At 36.1% G+C, this 15728-nt stretch overlaps 1 protein-coding gene across 1 annotated transcript in view; it reads right to left on the bottom strand.

Moving 5' to 3' along the window:
- CNGB3 (cyclic nucleotide gated channel subunit beta 3) overlaps nucleotides 1-15728 on the bottom strand; it is a 60751-nt gene that overhangs the window by 19674 nt on the left and 25349 nt on the right. The window contains exons 4-10 of the mRNA XM_071449452.1: nucleotides 14127-14281; nucleotides 12471-12686; nucleotides 11286-11494; nucleotides 9406-9456; nucleotides 7336-7422; nucleotides 5648-5712; nucleotides 2044-2166 (exon numbers count right to left, since the gene is read on the bottom strand). Coding sequence (XP_071305553.1) covers nucleotides 2044-2166; nucleotides 5648-5712; nucleotides 7336-7422; nucleotides 9406-9456; nucleotides 11286-11494; nucleotides 12471-12686; nucleotides 14127-14281 — 906 coding nt within the window. The remainder of the gene's footprint in view (nucleotides 1-2043; nucleotides 2167-5647; nucleotides 5713-7335; nucleotides 7423-9405; nucleotides 9457-11285; nucleotides 11495-12470; nucleotides 12687-14126; nucleotides 14282-15728) is intronic.

Raw genomic sequence — 15728 nt, 5'->3', positions numbered from 1 at the left:
AATATTATTCAGTTCCAACCCTCCTACCATGAGGAGGGACACCTTCCACTAAATCAGGTTGCTCAAAGCCCCATCCAGCCTGGCCTTGAGCACCTTCATGTATTGAGAGTCCACAGCCTCTCTGAGCAATATGTTCCAGTTCCTTACCCCCCTTATGGTAAGGAATTTCTTCCTAATATCTAATTTAAATGTGTCCTTTTTCAGTTAAAGCCATTCCCCCTTGTTCTATCTCTGCACGCCCTTGTAAAAATTCCCTGTGCTGCCTCCTTGTAGGCTCCCCTTTAGGTACTGGAAGGTGCTATGAGTTCCCCCCATGCCTTCTCTCCTCCAGGCTGAACAGTCCCAACTTCCCCAGCCTGTCTTCACAGGAGAGGTGCTCCAGCCCTGGGATTAATTTAGTGGTTTCATCTGGACTCATTCCAACAGATCAATGTTTTTCTTGCATTTGGCTATTTGGATATCCAAACATGCATTTTATTTAAGAATCTCAGTTTAATGCAGAACTTGAATTATCATTTTATTGTCACTCTTTATAACAAATCTGCTCTAAATTCCATGTGATTGCAGTGTGACTTCATTTGAGAACTTTTTTTTGTCTCCTCATGGAAAAAGTAGCACAAAATGTCAAAAAAACTGGCCACTGTGAACACACAAGGCATTGTCTGTAGTAAAGCCAGTAAATAATTTTGATCAATTGTTTTTCTGAGAAAAATGTGCAATATTTTTGTCTGTGAAAAACAGGTAATTCTTTCTTGCCTGTTCTCTAGGCTGTTCTGAAGTAGCATTAAAAACTTGAAGACTCTCTACTTTCAGAGTTTACACGTTTCTTATTCTTATGTACCTTACTTTTCGTGTATGAGACAAGTATTCCTAAGAATCACATTAAAAAAAATAGCTATAATGGAAATTGCTTCTGCATTTTTCTTGTCAGATTTCTGGAAACCTCAATCCTGCAAATAAACACCCATCTATAGCTTCACTTACTTAAATGGTTCCACTAAGCTCCACGATCCTGCTTGCACATGTCTGACTGCAGCACTCAAGCTGTGTATTTTAATGGTGTGTGTAAACTTCAAATATGTCTTTTTTTTTTTCCAAGAGATAACCCTATGTATGAAAAATCAGTGCTGATTTACCAAGAGTCTGTTTTGCTCTTCAAGATAGTGACTTGACACCGAACTTGTGAAGTCTAACAAAACTACAAACAAGAGGAGCACATGTCCAAGAGAAGGGTGAAAAGTTGTTTAGAGGGCAGTTTATGACAGCATTAGGATACTATATGTGGTTTTGCAAGGAGTGTAATCAAAGAACAAATTGAACTTCTGTGGCTTTATATTATAGCCTTTGAAAGAAACGAATGTTCATACAACTGGACCTAATATATATCTTTGCAGAACTACACAAAGAAAATATTTTGACTTTGCTTTTTTCTCTTACATCTTCTCCATCTTCCTGATAAATGGTCCTTACTTTGCACCCAACCAGTGCTGTCACAAGGAGTTTGTGGAAAATTGTGCCAAAATCGTTGTTTCTTCTGAAGACACTCTGCCACATGTTTAAGCATGACCTTCTCAAAAGATCAGAGAGAGCTGGTGGAATTTTTTCAGACTAATCACCATCGAGGGTGAGTAGAGGGACTAAAATGTTGCACTTTAATGACACTTTAATGCTGTGTGGCAGCAAGAAAACTCCCTAACTCTCCCTGTGTTTCCTTTGAGGAATTGCTATACAATCCTTCTAACAGTTCCCATGTGCATATGCAACCAGTAAGTTTAATTTATGACCCTTGTTGCTTTCTAAATGTTTAATTAAGTCAGCACTTAGCACTGACTCATAAACCTATAAAAGCTGAAAGTGGTGAACTGATTATATACTGCCCCTACCCTCCAAATAGATGTTAGTATTGAAAGCTGCTTATCAGCAGTCATGATACTGAAAATTTGCTATCCAAGCACTTAAAAAGTAAGCAGTGGCATGGGAGAAGGATGGGGAGGCAGGAATGAGCAAAATAAAAAAAATCTCTTGCAAAAGACAAGGACTTACATGTTTCCTTCGCCATCATACACCCATCTAGTGCTGCCAATTCCTTCATAGTCTGAAGCCCAATAATAGAGGCATGCATTAATGTGCAAGATAAACAGCAAGTATCCAGTTGTTCGAATGACCCTATAAAAGTTAACAGATTCCTGTAAAACAACTTAAATTTTTCCTTCTTTTTTTTTTTTTTTAATATAGAACCCATTACTTTTTTTGGATTAACAGTACTGATGTTAAGCCTGTGGTAAGTAGCTCCCCACCTGTATTGAGTCTATGAAAAAATAGCTGGCAGTTACCCATCTCTCACATCTGTCCAAGGTCAAATAAATATCTTCCCTAGAATATTTGACATGGGGTAATTTTTAAATTATGGTTCCCTGAGGAGTTAATAGTCCACTTCTTTAAATGGCTATGAATATTTCCAGAAATTTGAAGCTATATTAATGAGGGTACACGGTAAAAAATAATGTGTTTCCCAGACTCTATCCAAGATAGGCTCTAAACTTGTGAACTAAAGCCAAGAAATGTCTGAGGTCAGAAATGAGCTGCTTTACAAGACCTGTAGTATAAAACCTGCAGTAGATCCTCTAAACAGTATGATTTAGTTGCTACAGCAGGAGTTATATCACTCCTAATCCCAGTTCTTATGCTTATGGCCAGTGCTTTGAAGAATACCAATGATTAAGCACCAAGCAGCTTTCTGTTTAACACAATAATGATCTCATTGTATAACCTCTGTTCAGAGCATGGGGATCAAAAGAAATGTCTCCTGGATTTAGCTATTGAAATATTCATACAAGCAGGGGATAAATAAGAAGGAAAAGGGCAGGACTTGCCTAAACACAGACTGGTAGTTCATAGGTTTACCTGCTACAGCTAGAATTCAATGCATTATGCAGTACAGAATAACTGATTAAGTGCTTTGATGAGAATTTAATAAGATTTAACTGAGTTGGATCTATAAACAAAGGTAATGGGAGCTAATATCTGTGTGGTTACTTCATGAAGCACTCCTTTGGTGCTTCTTCAGGTAACTTTTTATGCCCTCCTTGGCCTTTCCCTGCCATTAGATAATCTACCTAATCATATTATTCTTCTTTATGATGCTCACAAATGAATGCTATTTCTCTGTTTAACAGTTGGTGTGCTTCTAGGACAGCTCTGTTTAGGATTGCAAGCTACAGAGAACAGCAGAGAGCTGTTGTGATCTTGTAATGTTGCAATATTGTCCATGCTAGGTCTTCTGTTCAAGTTTGAATCCATGAAAGTGGACTCCTGAGGTTTGAGTGAAGATTCCAGAAACCTCTGCTGTGTTATATTTCTCCAGACATATGTTGAATATATCACAATGAGAAGATGTAAATAACTCATACTAGCTCTATTTCTACAAACTCAAACTAATTAGTTTGAGGAAGGAATCCCCCTTGCTGTAGAAGCTTAGTTTGATATTATCTAGTTAATTGGTGCCTTGTTGCTCAAAGTGTGGTTATACCAATCTCAGACCAAAGCATGATTGTCACATTAAAATTAGATGCAGTCGTTTGCACAAAAAGACTGGGGGTTTTAAAGATTTTTAGCTCCTGCTTGTAGTCTTCTGTAAAACTACCTCTGTTCTCCATTTGTCAATGAGAAAATCGGGAGTCAGTGTTTTCTGAAGTATGAATTAGAAAATAGATTCATTTTGAAATATTTAGATTCTAGAGTTTACATTCTGCAAGTGATTTAATACTGAAAATCTGAGTGGGCCTTTGGCCAGGAAGCAAAGACACAAGCAGCAAACACAGTTGTAGTTCTTAACCAATATCATGCTAAAAAAAATCTCTGACAGGGCAGAGTAGCTGGCTCTGCTACTGCATGCATTTTACAGGACCAGTGAGATCTTGCTCTGTGTGTCTCAGCCTTTCAAAACGAGCACCTTTCCTGTTTTTGACATGTATATAAATATCACATCCTTCAAAGCTGGTCTAGCTTGAGGATATACACATCCCCTTTACAACTTCTCCTTTGAATCTTCATCTCCCATTCCATATTTTCATAATAGTGTGAAACTCTGTCCCTTGAAAAACTTTATTTGGGTGAAAATGAGTTTTAAATTTGTTCCCAGTTCTTTGAAATCCATGTACTTATAACAGTATTGTTATATAAAAACTAATTACTTGATGCAGAATTGTCTATATTATTATATGTTATCTATATTATATATACTGTATCTGTCAATACTCGCTGCAAATGTTACAGGAAATACAGAAAAAATATTGAATTATGACTCCAAAAAGCAAAGAATATAATATGGAAAATAATTAATTTTAAAACTACTAATTTTAAAGCTTATCAATATTAGAACAAGTTAAATACCATAAGCAGATGAAGGCCCATTTTTAAAAAAAATGAAATAAGAAACTGAAGAGGGCAGAGATTCAGAAACTGACAAGAAATTTCTTTATCTTGTGGAAATTCAGTCCTCTCTTGAACCAAAATAATTTTTAAAAAATCAAAAACCACACCAAACCAAGGAAAACCCAAATCAAACCACAACAGAATCTTCCATAAGCAAAAAGAGAGGTAAATATAAGAATAAATTTTGTGAGGGTCAGCATATCAAAACTATTTTAGTAGAACTTTCAAACTTTTAAGTTTTGTTTTATTTCATAGGTACGTGGAAAAATGAAAGAGCAGATATTTGAACCTTCTTTTGAACTTTAGCTTGTTTTTAAATCTCATAAAATATCTTGTTGGAATGTATTAATATCAAGTGTGCTGTATAAGTGCAATACTCTCTGAAATGAAATAAGATGGTAACCAACATATTTCTACAGCACCAGAAAACAGGAGCAATACATGCCCCAGAACTAGCATAGGAAAAAGGATTTGTTGGTGTAGGAATTATGCAAGGTAAACCAGTGCTGATGACATTGACAATAATGATAACAAAGCAGATGGGTTCCTTGGACCTTAGCGGCATCACTGGCAGCTGAGGGGCCTATGAATCTTGCCATAGCTGTGTCCCTGGACTACTTGAGTTGGATCCAAAATTCTTTCTGTCAATGCAGAAGGTGAGAACACAGTTCAGCAGCCTACAGTTACAATCACTGTTTGTGAACTGTGCTGAATTGATCCTCATTCCAGCTGTAGTCAATGCAGTGGAGGATCAAGTTTCTGTACATGCCAGGTTCACGGGGAGAGCATGTTTGAAGAAAAATGTTGACACAGGCCCAGGCTCATAACTCCTATTAAGTACAAATAAACAGCTTCTGAGGATTTGGAACCACTATTAGCAATCTAAAGAAAGTGTTCTTTAGCTCTTTCAGTAAACAAACTTTCTGAAACTTCTGATCAATTAAATTTTGGCAGAAGCCTCAGTTTGGTGAAAATTTTGCCAGAAGCAGGCCAGCTGAACTGAGCTAGATTTCATACATAAGTGAGGCCTTATATATATATATATTATTTTAATGATTACCATAAAGGCAGATATTAAAAAAAAAACAACTTTAAATGGAACAGTTAAAGATGTATCATATTTCACCCAATGCTTAACTGACAACTCATGAAATCATTTGAAATTCATTCTGTGCCAGGCTTTGCATGCTACTTGAGTTTTATCAGCACATACCTGTAGATGTATGCTTTTTCCATAATAGCTTCCAAACGATCATTAAACTCAAAGAACGTGTTATGCTGAGTGGAAAACAAATGAAAGTAATCCAATCATTATTTTTCAGTACACATTTTTTTTTTTATAACAGTACTGGCATTAATTCACATACACATTTTGAAAATGGATTTTTCAGCAATCAAAATTTCTATAAATATTGTTTCTGGCCAGGACAGGGTTAATTTTTGCAGTAGCTGGGAGGGGCATGGCTAGGACTCATGTTATTCTATACAATCTCAGGTCATTGCTGAGTGGGATAAAGGGACTGTTTCTTCTAGGGAAGAAAGGTGCACCTCTCTGTTGAGAAAATCCAGCAGAGGGAGCTGTCTGGTATTGTTTATTATTGGGGAGTTTTTCCATGGGAATAATTTCTTTTCTTACACCCTCTGTCGTCATTAGCAATGTTGTTGTTAGTGGTCATTTTCTTGTCTCATTGTTGTTTCCAGTAAATTGTTCTTATCTCAACCTGATCATTGCCTTTTGTGCCTCCAGTTGAAGGTGGAGAGGGACCAGGCATGCAGTTTTAGTGGGAGTACTAAATTGGAGAACACTATTCCTAAACCATGGCAAACACTTAACAAAAATACGAGCTGAAAAACAAAGATAAATTTGAGTCAAGTGTTTTTCTGGGTGTTGAGTGATTGCAGAAATAACCTTGCTGTTTGGGTCAGAGTACTTCAGTGAACAACTTCTACTTCCTCGTACATATATAATTTCATGGGCAACATGATCACAAAGAATTACATGATTTTTTCTCTTCCTGAAATTCCAGTAACTTTCCTTAAGGGATCATATGTATCAACAGCCCCACACTAGAGGATACTCTGTATCAATGGCAGCTGTATCAAATTATTCCTGTTTAGCATTTGCAGTTGATCATTAGTGATTGCATGTAGCTTTTTCCTTTGTTTTTGTTCAATACACAGCTGGTTGCCTAATACAAGGTACTATTTAACTTTTCACTCTTTCATGTTATTTTGGTTCTGATTTAAGAAATTTTTGAAGTTTTATTGAATAGCAAAATGAAGAACACCTTTGCTTTATTGTCAGAGTTCTGTATTCCCCCAGCTTTAAGTGAAAGCCAATTCTTTGTCAACATGTTGATTATGTGCAGACATATGCATTTAGCCACACAGTGGCCTGTGTTCTAATCCCTTCTCAGACCTTTCATTACACAGCTCCAAGGTCTTTGTAATTGATAACAAAAGTTAGTTTGTGCTTGATAGGTATTCTGTGTATAGTTTTTGTCCTCAAAATTACCTCCTATGTTTTTAAACACCTGACATAAGCAACACAAGGGGAAGGTACATTGGCATTACTTAGTGATTTTTTTTTTAAATCTTTGAAAACTAAACAGGTTATTTGAGATTGATCTAATTTCAATAATGTGAAAAATAACTTTAATCAAAAAATACTTTTTAATATTAGGAAATAATAAGGTCAGAAGAAAAATAAGAAAATGAGGACTTAATTTGGCTAGACTATGCCCTGTATTTTTTCTTTCTTTATTAAGTTATGTTGTACCTTAGCCTGAAGATATTTTACAGTTTCTAAATTTCATATTCCTAAATATTATAAAAAAATTTCTGTTGCATTGCAAAAACATCTAGGCATGGTTAGCAATCCATCACTAACACAGATCTTACCTTTAGCATCCTGTTTGCTCGAAGTGCTGGATTAAATCCAAAGAAGAAGTATAAAATGTCAAATGGAAACACTGATATCACATCAAGCTGTTAAAGAGCAGAGAGGTCAATTTAAACTTCATAGTAATCATGATGAATTTATTTGCTGTCAAAAGCCTGCTTAGACTGAATCATGACTGTGATAATATTTGAAGAGTCAGCATGCTAAGCCTGTAGCTTCCTAGTTACTGGCAGGTAAGATTATCTCCTTGAAAACACCAACAGCTTGGCTCTGCCCTGCTTTTGAGTCCCCTGTGCCTGAGATTTTAATCTGTTTCATGTGGATTATTAACAATATCTCATATATCTGATTATTATACATTCTGTTTTTTCAGTTGTAGTTCTGATCAGACTAAAATGTTTGGCATGGAGCTGGTGACTGCAGGTGGGGAGGCCACTACACAAGCACTTCTTAAAAGTCCTTTAAAACACTTCTTAAAAGCACTTCTTAAAGGTCCTTCTTAAAAGCTTTTAGAACAAGGCTGCCTAAAGCAATTTGAGGGAGCACAATGAGTTAGATTTCCTGCTTGCAACCTGCAGAAGGCATGTGTTCCAAACAACAGGTTTATATTCATCGTAAGATAATAAATTTGACTGAGTTGGTTTTTTTTTTTTGTTTCCTTTTTTTTTTTTTTTGTTTTATTTGTTTGGTTAGTTGGTTGGTTTGCAGTTTTTTTTCTTCTATCAAATTTTCATGCTGCTTCTTCCCATACCACAAAGATTTTCAACATCTCCCTGCAGTCCATCAACTATGTGATTACTCTTCTTATGTGTATCTTTATTCTTTCCTAAGATAGAGAAGGAAAGCTGTGGCAAATTTATCTTTTCCTTTTTAGAGATCTTGGGATACCTTGCTTTGTTGCTGTTATTGCTTGGAAGAGAAGGATGTGGAACTCTGGGCTTCATCTCACTGAATCAGAAATGCCTTTGCTCTGAGGGGTGTAAATTGTGTTGGCAGCAGCCAGCCTGCAGCTCTGACCTTTTATTCCATGCAGGTAAGAAGCAATTAATATCTGAACAGTGTGCAAAGCAAACCAAAAAACTGATTGAGAGAAACAACCTCTTATGGTCTCTCTTTCTTTTCCACTCAGACATATGTCTAAGAGGAGGGAAAATTTAGTCAAAAGTGCATTAATATCAGTAACTGCTAATTAGTACTTAATCATATGACAAATTCCCACGTTATATCTATATCTTGCGTGTCATGAGAAAACTCACATTAGTTTTTTCAGAAATCAAGAGCCCTAAACATACCTCAAGTGTGAACTTAAAATAAACCCCTACAAATCCACTTTGACTGTATGGTGTATATCCTGCACTTTTGGATAGCTTAATATCAAGTATTTATGTAATGATACCACAGTCGCTGAGAAAAAAAATAACTCTGAACAACGCCGGTGCAAAAGTAGAGAGGAGGAGAGGGCAATGACTGACATGTGTGCTTATAGCAACAGAGCTGTAAGTTCATCAGGAGTTCAATAAATTACCTATCTTCCACTGACAGATAACCCCAACATTTAGAAGCAACATTAAGAATTTTCCTAAATCAAATGCATCTTTGTTTTTACAAAGTGCCATGAGCATAAAAAATCTTAGTTTGAATTTGTGACTCCTGTGAGTTATGAAACGTTCGTTACAATGAGGTACTTCAAAAGAGTTTACAGAATAGTTATCATCTCTCTTCAGGAGTTTTAATTTTTTTAAACAAATCTCTGGCTATTGTCTTTAGTGTACTGGGATGACCTCTCAAAAACTAATCAAATTCTATTCTATTAATTTATTAAAATTCCAAAATAATATTTAAAATTGCATTTATAAATATTGTCTCTTCCAGTTAAACACTGTTTATGCAGATGTCAGTCTTCAGCTGGTGAGCCATTGTTTCATTATATGCCATTACATTATATGCCATTGAGCCAATGTTTCCTGGTGATATTCTTAAACCAACAGTGGTTTTCAGTGAATGAAAAAAAAATATCCTGTGAACAGCCAGACGTTCATATTGGCATCAGTAACACAGGTTCTACTTACCCGAAACTTCATAGAGCTGCGGTAGAATTTCTCTGTTTCTGCTCTGTCTGACTACAGTGATAATGAAAGGAGAAAAGGGTATAGTCAAGATCAAAATGTCAAGGATGAGCCTCTGCTACTCCACAGTACAGTAGTGGTGATGAGAGTTAAATTAATGATGGTCTAAAAGTATGAATGGAGAAATATCTGTATGTATTTCTGAGAAGAAGTACTGTTATTAGTACAGCTTACATTAGATCAGATTTTATTAGAATCACTTGAAAAAATGAAAGTTGGGGTTTGTCTGATTTTTTCCAATCTGGGTGTTGGTCTAGAAAAGTACATTACATTTTTTCCACAAAACTTCCCTCTCAAGACATCTGTATGACTTCATGTTCAACCCAACCCCTTCAATTTCCTGGCAAAAAATGCATTTATCTGCAGTGATTCCAAGAAAAACTCAAAGAGTGTTTCAAATGGTGCTGTACAAAATTAGCTCCTTGAAAGCTAACATTAACATGCTAGCATTACTAGCATTACAGTAATCAACACTGCATTCATTACTAATGATTAGCTTTTTATTTTTAATTTGTTCTTCATGGGAACTGATGCTAATATAATAATAAGAAAGGATAATCACAAGTATATAAAGAAATTTATCTATTATTGTACTTTCTGTGTTTATATCAGGGAAACTTTAAAAATAACTTTAAAATCTTAATCATATTTCCATTCCAACTGTCACTATTATCCCTTTAAACATTAAACTAAATGCAAGACATGAGGCAGGAGATGGTTTCTGTGCACTAAAATCTGTGAACTGTAGAAACAGCTTCAAGGGAAATACAAGCTGAGCTTCATAGTTTAGAGTTTTAACTTTGTTCATAAAAATTGAGTTCTGTGGATTTAGGCAAATCTAGTTACTGAATGTCTTAGTGTGGAAAAATACATTCCACTGCACTGCATTTAATACCTATTGAAATGATATTTGCACAGCTTGGTCTGTAAAGGTATCAGTAATATCGTATATGTACAATGTATATTTTTTTTTGTAAAAGCACTGAGGTAAAGCTAGTTCCAAATTAGATTTGAAGATATATAATTTTGAATTTTCTGTCTGTTGGGCCCAGTAAAGTCAGGTCGAACTAATCAAAACTTTTTTTTTCTGAATTAGGTATCTTTTTCTCTATAAGATGTCAAAGAATCAAAAGCAGGGAAGAATAAAGAAAAGTTAACATTCTAGATAGCCTTTGGTAGATTAAAGACAAACTTTCAGGTACCTGTTTAAAATTTTATTTTACATTTCTCTATAAAAAGATAACACAAAAATTGTAGCAAGAATCAAAATTGAACATACTTATTTCCCCAAAAGAGATTATCTCACATAAGTTATTTTCAAAGTATCCTAAAATTACAGGGATTTGTTCTGATTTTGGAAAAAAATGAAACCACCATGTCAATATCTGTTACAAAGCATACATATTCTGTCCAACCCTAGCAGAATAAGCCCTGTCTTCAACTGTGATTCTGGTACAAGGCAAATAGGTGAAAGTTTCACAAAAACTTACAAATTTGTGCATATAAATATATGTACAAGTACATATGACCACTGATTCCAGTGAGGAATCTGTTTAGAGCTGTATGTCTGTTTCAGCTGTTCTCATCTGTTACTTTCAAATCTGAAATCTTGAGGTTTTTTTAATTTTTAAGAATTCAGGTAATGGATATGTTTCTTCCCACACAGGATAATGGAATGCCAGTCTAGAATGGAAGGTCAGTGATGAAAAATATATGTACCCTTTGACAGATAGAAAAAGTTAGATAGATTTGACATAGTGATAAAAAAGAAGTGTCAGCCTGGATGAACTACTTCCCCTGGAAGTCCCACTTCCAATACTTACTATTATATCTCCCCCTTTGATAAACCGCACTCGGGGCTGGAAAATGATCAAGTCGCACAGGTAGCAGATGTCACAGATGACATCAATGGCAAACCAGTATATGGTGTTACTGGGGGTTTGGTACGGGAACACGTAGCGCAGGGGAATGAACCAGCAGTTCCAGTTATAGGCGATTGTCACGAGCATGAGCCACGCCACGTAACGGCGATCTGCAAGGAAGAGCATTGAGCAGAGAGGTGTGAACCTGGAGCCTGTTGCCATGTTTTAGACACCTTCATTCTGCTGCAGCCTCTGGGAATGCTTCAGCCCAGATCAACCTACCATTCTCCCTTCTGCAACTGGAATGCTGCTAAAGTGATATAGCTTGGAAAGAGGAGTCACACAAGGAATTTTCAAAAAGGAGAGATATTCAGTGCACCTAAAGAAACTTATATGATCAAATATAATTATTGCATATAAGATATTGTATCTTGCTCGTTATAACTGATAAAATAATTATTTGGCTGTCACGGACATATTTTATGAAAAATTATTTTGCTAGGATATTTTCTCCTGAGAAGCTGAGAGGCCTCAGAAATGAAATGTAAACAATAATAATCTACTGCTGTGGAATGCAACTGGTGCATCTTTGATTGGTCTCATGTGGTTGTTTTTAATTAATAGCCAATCACAGTCTAGCTGTCTTGGACTCTGGTCAGTCACAAGATTTTATTATCATTCTTTTCTATTCCTTTTGAGCCTTCTGATGAAATCCTTTCTTCTATTCTTTTAGTATAGTTTTAATATATAATTTTCTTTTAATATAATATATATAATAAAATAATAAATCAGCCTTCTGAAACATGGAGTCAAGATTTTCATCTCTTCTCATGTTTGGGTTGCTTGCAAATTCCACATTTGGCCCTAATGAATGGTACAAATTCCAGATCAAGAAACAGAAGGCTTGGGTTCTAATTCTTGTCAGTTTGCATTATACTTTTTTGCACACCATCTTTAAAATTGATGTTAATTTTCCCTGTTTGGAATAAATGTTGTTTAGGACAGGACCTCTGTGTCCTTGGGAGTTGCAAACTGGAATGTGTATCTTATGGTGCCTCACAGGTGTGAGCCTGTGTAAGCCACCATGTAATGCCAGGTCACTTCAATATGACTTTACCCCATTCTATCACACAGCTTTAAATTTACCTGTGTATGAGTCAATGGTATCTGGTAGCTTCATATACTCCATGTATTTTTTCAGTGGAGGTTTTTTGAATTTACAGCACAGCATATCACAGTAATGATCCTCCTCTGGCTTTGCTTCTGCCTCCTCTTTCTTTTCATCTTTTTTTTCATCTTTTTTTTCATCTTTTTTTTCATCTTTTTTGTCATCTTTTGCTGGGGGTGGAGGCTTCTTTGGTGCTAGACACATAGATTAGCAAAAACATAGGCATTTTAATAATGGCTCAATTAATTCACCCTGTTTTAACATGAAGATAAGCCTCATCATGTTAAAATATCTTCTAAAAATACTGGGCAGTGACTAAATTCATTATATTAAATACATAGAAAACCACTTGAAGAATAAAATCACTACTGGTATAAACATGTACATCTGCTATCCTGAACTTAGGTTCAGAGTGCAATATCTATATTGCTGAATTTCCCTGGACATTGCTTACAAGTTATACCTTTTATAAAACTGACAATAAAACTGTTAATTCATAATTTAACATTCATTAACACAACTGAGCATTTCTCTTTACATGACTGTTGCAAAGAATGAATGCAATGAGGATGGAGATAAGAAAAGACAGCTGTGTCATGGGCTGATCTCTCCCCTCTCCTGAGAGCTGATATGCAAGATGTGGCAGGTGAAACTAGTGGGAAGCCTGTGGTTTTATAGCCTACATTTATAGCCTTTTATAAGTCTACATTTCTAGGCTTATAAAAGTCTTGAAGCACTCTTTTGAACCCAGTTCTTCCATCTTTGAGCTGGATAATCTTGTTTGCATGTGTTTCCTATTAATTCTGGTGACTTTACCTCTGATTAAGATACACAGTCTTAGCAGTAAAATGACAAACTGGATCTATAATAAGTTAGGAAATAAAGTTCATAAGTTCTACAAAGAGAACAAAAGATGTAGATCAGCAAATATACAATTTAGGAAAACAATTCCTTTATCAGTTGATATAGTTAATTATTCTTCAGGGACCATTTTTACAGCTTTTTAAAAACCACATACACAAAGAACAGCTACTAAAAAGTTCCAGACCATAAACCCACCACACCCATTTCTTTGTGGAAAGTCAAACTTTCCTTTGAAAAGGAGAAAAATTGATTTATATTTCATATTTTGTCAAAAGTCAATGATTGATTAATATCAGATGAGTTTGCTGTATTTAAAGCATGGACTTAAAGTCTTCAGTGTGTCCAGATTTCTGTCAAGACTAAAATTTTATTTACTTTATTTACACAGAAGATCTCATATCAAAGTGACTAACATCCACTCATAAGATATATGTTTCTTCATATGTTTCAGATTCATCTTCATGAATAAACATCTCTGGGAGCTATTTCAAAATACAGAAAACTTATTGACATTAATGATTCTAGATACTGCCTCTACAAGCTTTTTCCCCAAATTCTTCAATGATCTCATTCAAAGGGAAATTGTACATTAGGATTATGGCTTACTGTAGAGAAATAGGGATAAATTGACTTCATAGGGCACAAAGTGATCCTTTCCAGTGGATAAACACACTATACTTATAAAAAAGTTATCACCGTATTTTCTGTTACTACAAAATTATTTTCAGTTTTAAACTGAGCAAATGCACAGCTATTTCTAGAGCACTTACAAGTTGGAGGACTTGCTTCGGGTGAAGATATCACTGGGTCATTCAGCTTTTCCTTATAGACGTTTGCCCTTTCACGCAATTTCTTGACAATCTCTTGAAGCTGGGCATCAGCGTACTCATTTGTTTGGGGGCCCGGACGTGCTGGCTTCTGTGCACTGGTTAAAACAAAAGGGGGAAAAAGGCTTAATGTACTGGAAATCAATGGGAGGAAACAGTGGTAATTCTATTTCTGAACTGAATTCAGGCATTGAGATTGGATCTTTAGTGAGCACAGTGTTCATTCATATCACTTCATTCATGCTAAGTGGAAACCAAAGTTACCTGCTCGTTCCTCCTGCTCATGTCAGCAGCAGTCTGTATTTCAAGCAGAGGTCAGGGTACCCTGTTTAGCCTGCTGCACTGATGGCTTCCCACTGATGCTTTTCACCAAGTTCTACTGTGGCTGTGTAAGGCCTAGAGTTTTCCTGATGTGTTCACTAAGTTACACAGCATCCTCTTCACATCTGTGTATAAAAATGTGCTCATTGTGATATGGCAATATCCTAGTGAGGACAGGAAATGCAGGTGGAGGAGGAGGGACTTATGCTTACTTTACACTTTCTAATGTTGGGAAAATTTGTTTCATCTATGATTTTTATGGTTTGTTATAGCTTACATGAGGTAAAAAACAATTGCATCTGTTTTCAGTGGAAACAAAATACTGGTCTTCTTGCTGAGGTTTCTTCTTTTTCTGTTAAGAGTTTGCTCAGGGTCACAGTAACACTAAGCTGATACTGCAGCACTCACAGCATTTGTTCAAACCTGAGAACTATTGATTTTCAAACACTTGCAGACTCATACTCTGCACTGAAACTAATGTTTTCATTAGGTTTTATGCATGCTGGGCAGTCGAATATAACATCCAGGTGAAAGTGATTCTTGATCAACTCTTCAGTGCTTATTCTTGAAATTTCATCCTTGATTATTTGCTACTGTCTGATTTTGCACACTGGGGTTGTTTTTGAGTGCAACTCAGCTGGCAGCTGGGCCACACATTTGGACTTCCTCCATGTAGAGACCAGGACATGGGATTCTTTTTCTGTATCCTTGACTCAATCCTTCACAGCTGATGTGATGCATGGATGTCAGAGATGGTTGGAAATGGCTGTGACTGACACAAGGCAGCTTGAGGTCTTCTCCCATTTGCCACAGGTCACAGTTGCCACCCTGTATGGAAATTCTGAAAGCTATGCCCAATATAGGAGCTACAGCAGGAAATGGTTCTTTCTTCCTTAACAGTTTTTCAACTCTCTCAAGTACCACAGGGATATGGCTACAGCAAGAGTAGCAGCAGATCAAAAGTGACATATGCTTGAAATGCCCAGATTCTTGAGAAAATCTTCCCAAATGTGAGTAGGGGAAAAGTGGTATGACAGTACCTTGGGTAGGGAAGAAATGAACACTGCTGCAAAAGTGCTCTTTGAATAAACACGGTGTCTCCTCAAAATCTAAACCTACTTTGAAATTTCTAACAGAAGGAGCTGTAGCTAAAAAAGGAGAGTGTCAGAGTGGGATGCGTCAAGCTTTTTGAGAAGCAGTTTTCTGGAGACACAACACAAATCA

Source organism: Agelaius tricolor, unplaced genomic scaffold (assembly GCF_023055355.1).
Source record: "Agelaius tricolor isolate 1412-34295 unplaced genomic scaffold, bAgeTri1.0.p SCAF_2, whole genome shotgun sequence".
Taxonomy (NCBI): Eukaryota; Metazoa; Chordata; class Aves; order Passeriformes; family Icteridae; genus Agelaius; species Agelaius tricolor.
The sequence above is the reverse complement of the archived record's forward strand: the minus strand, read 5'-3'. Positions and strand labels throughout refer to the sequence as shown.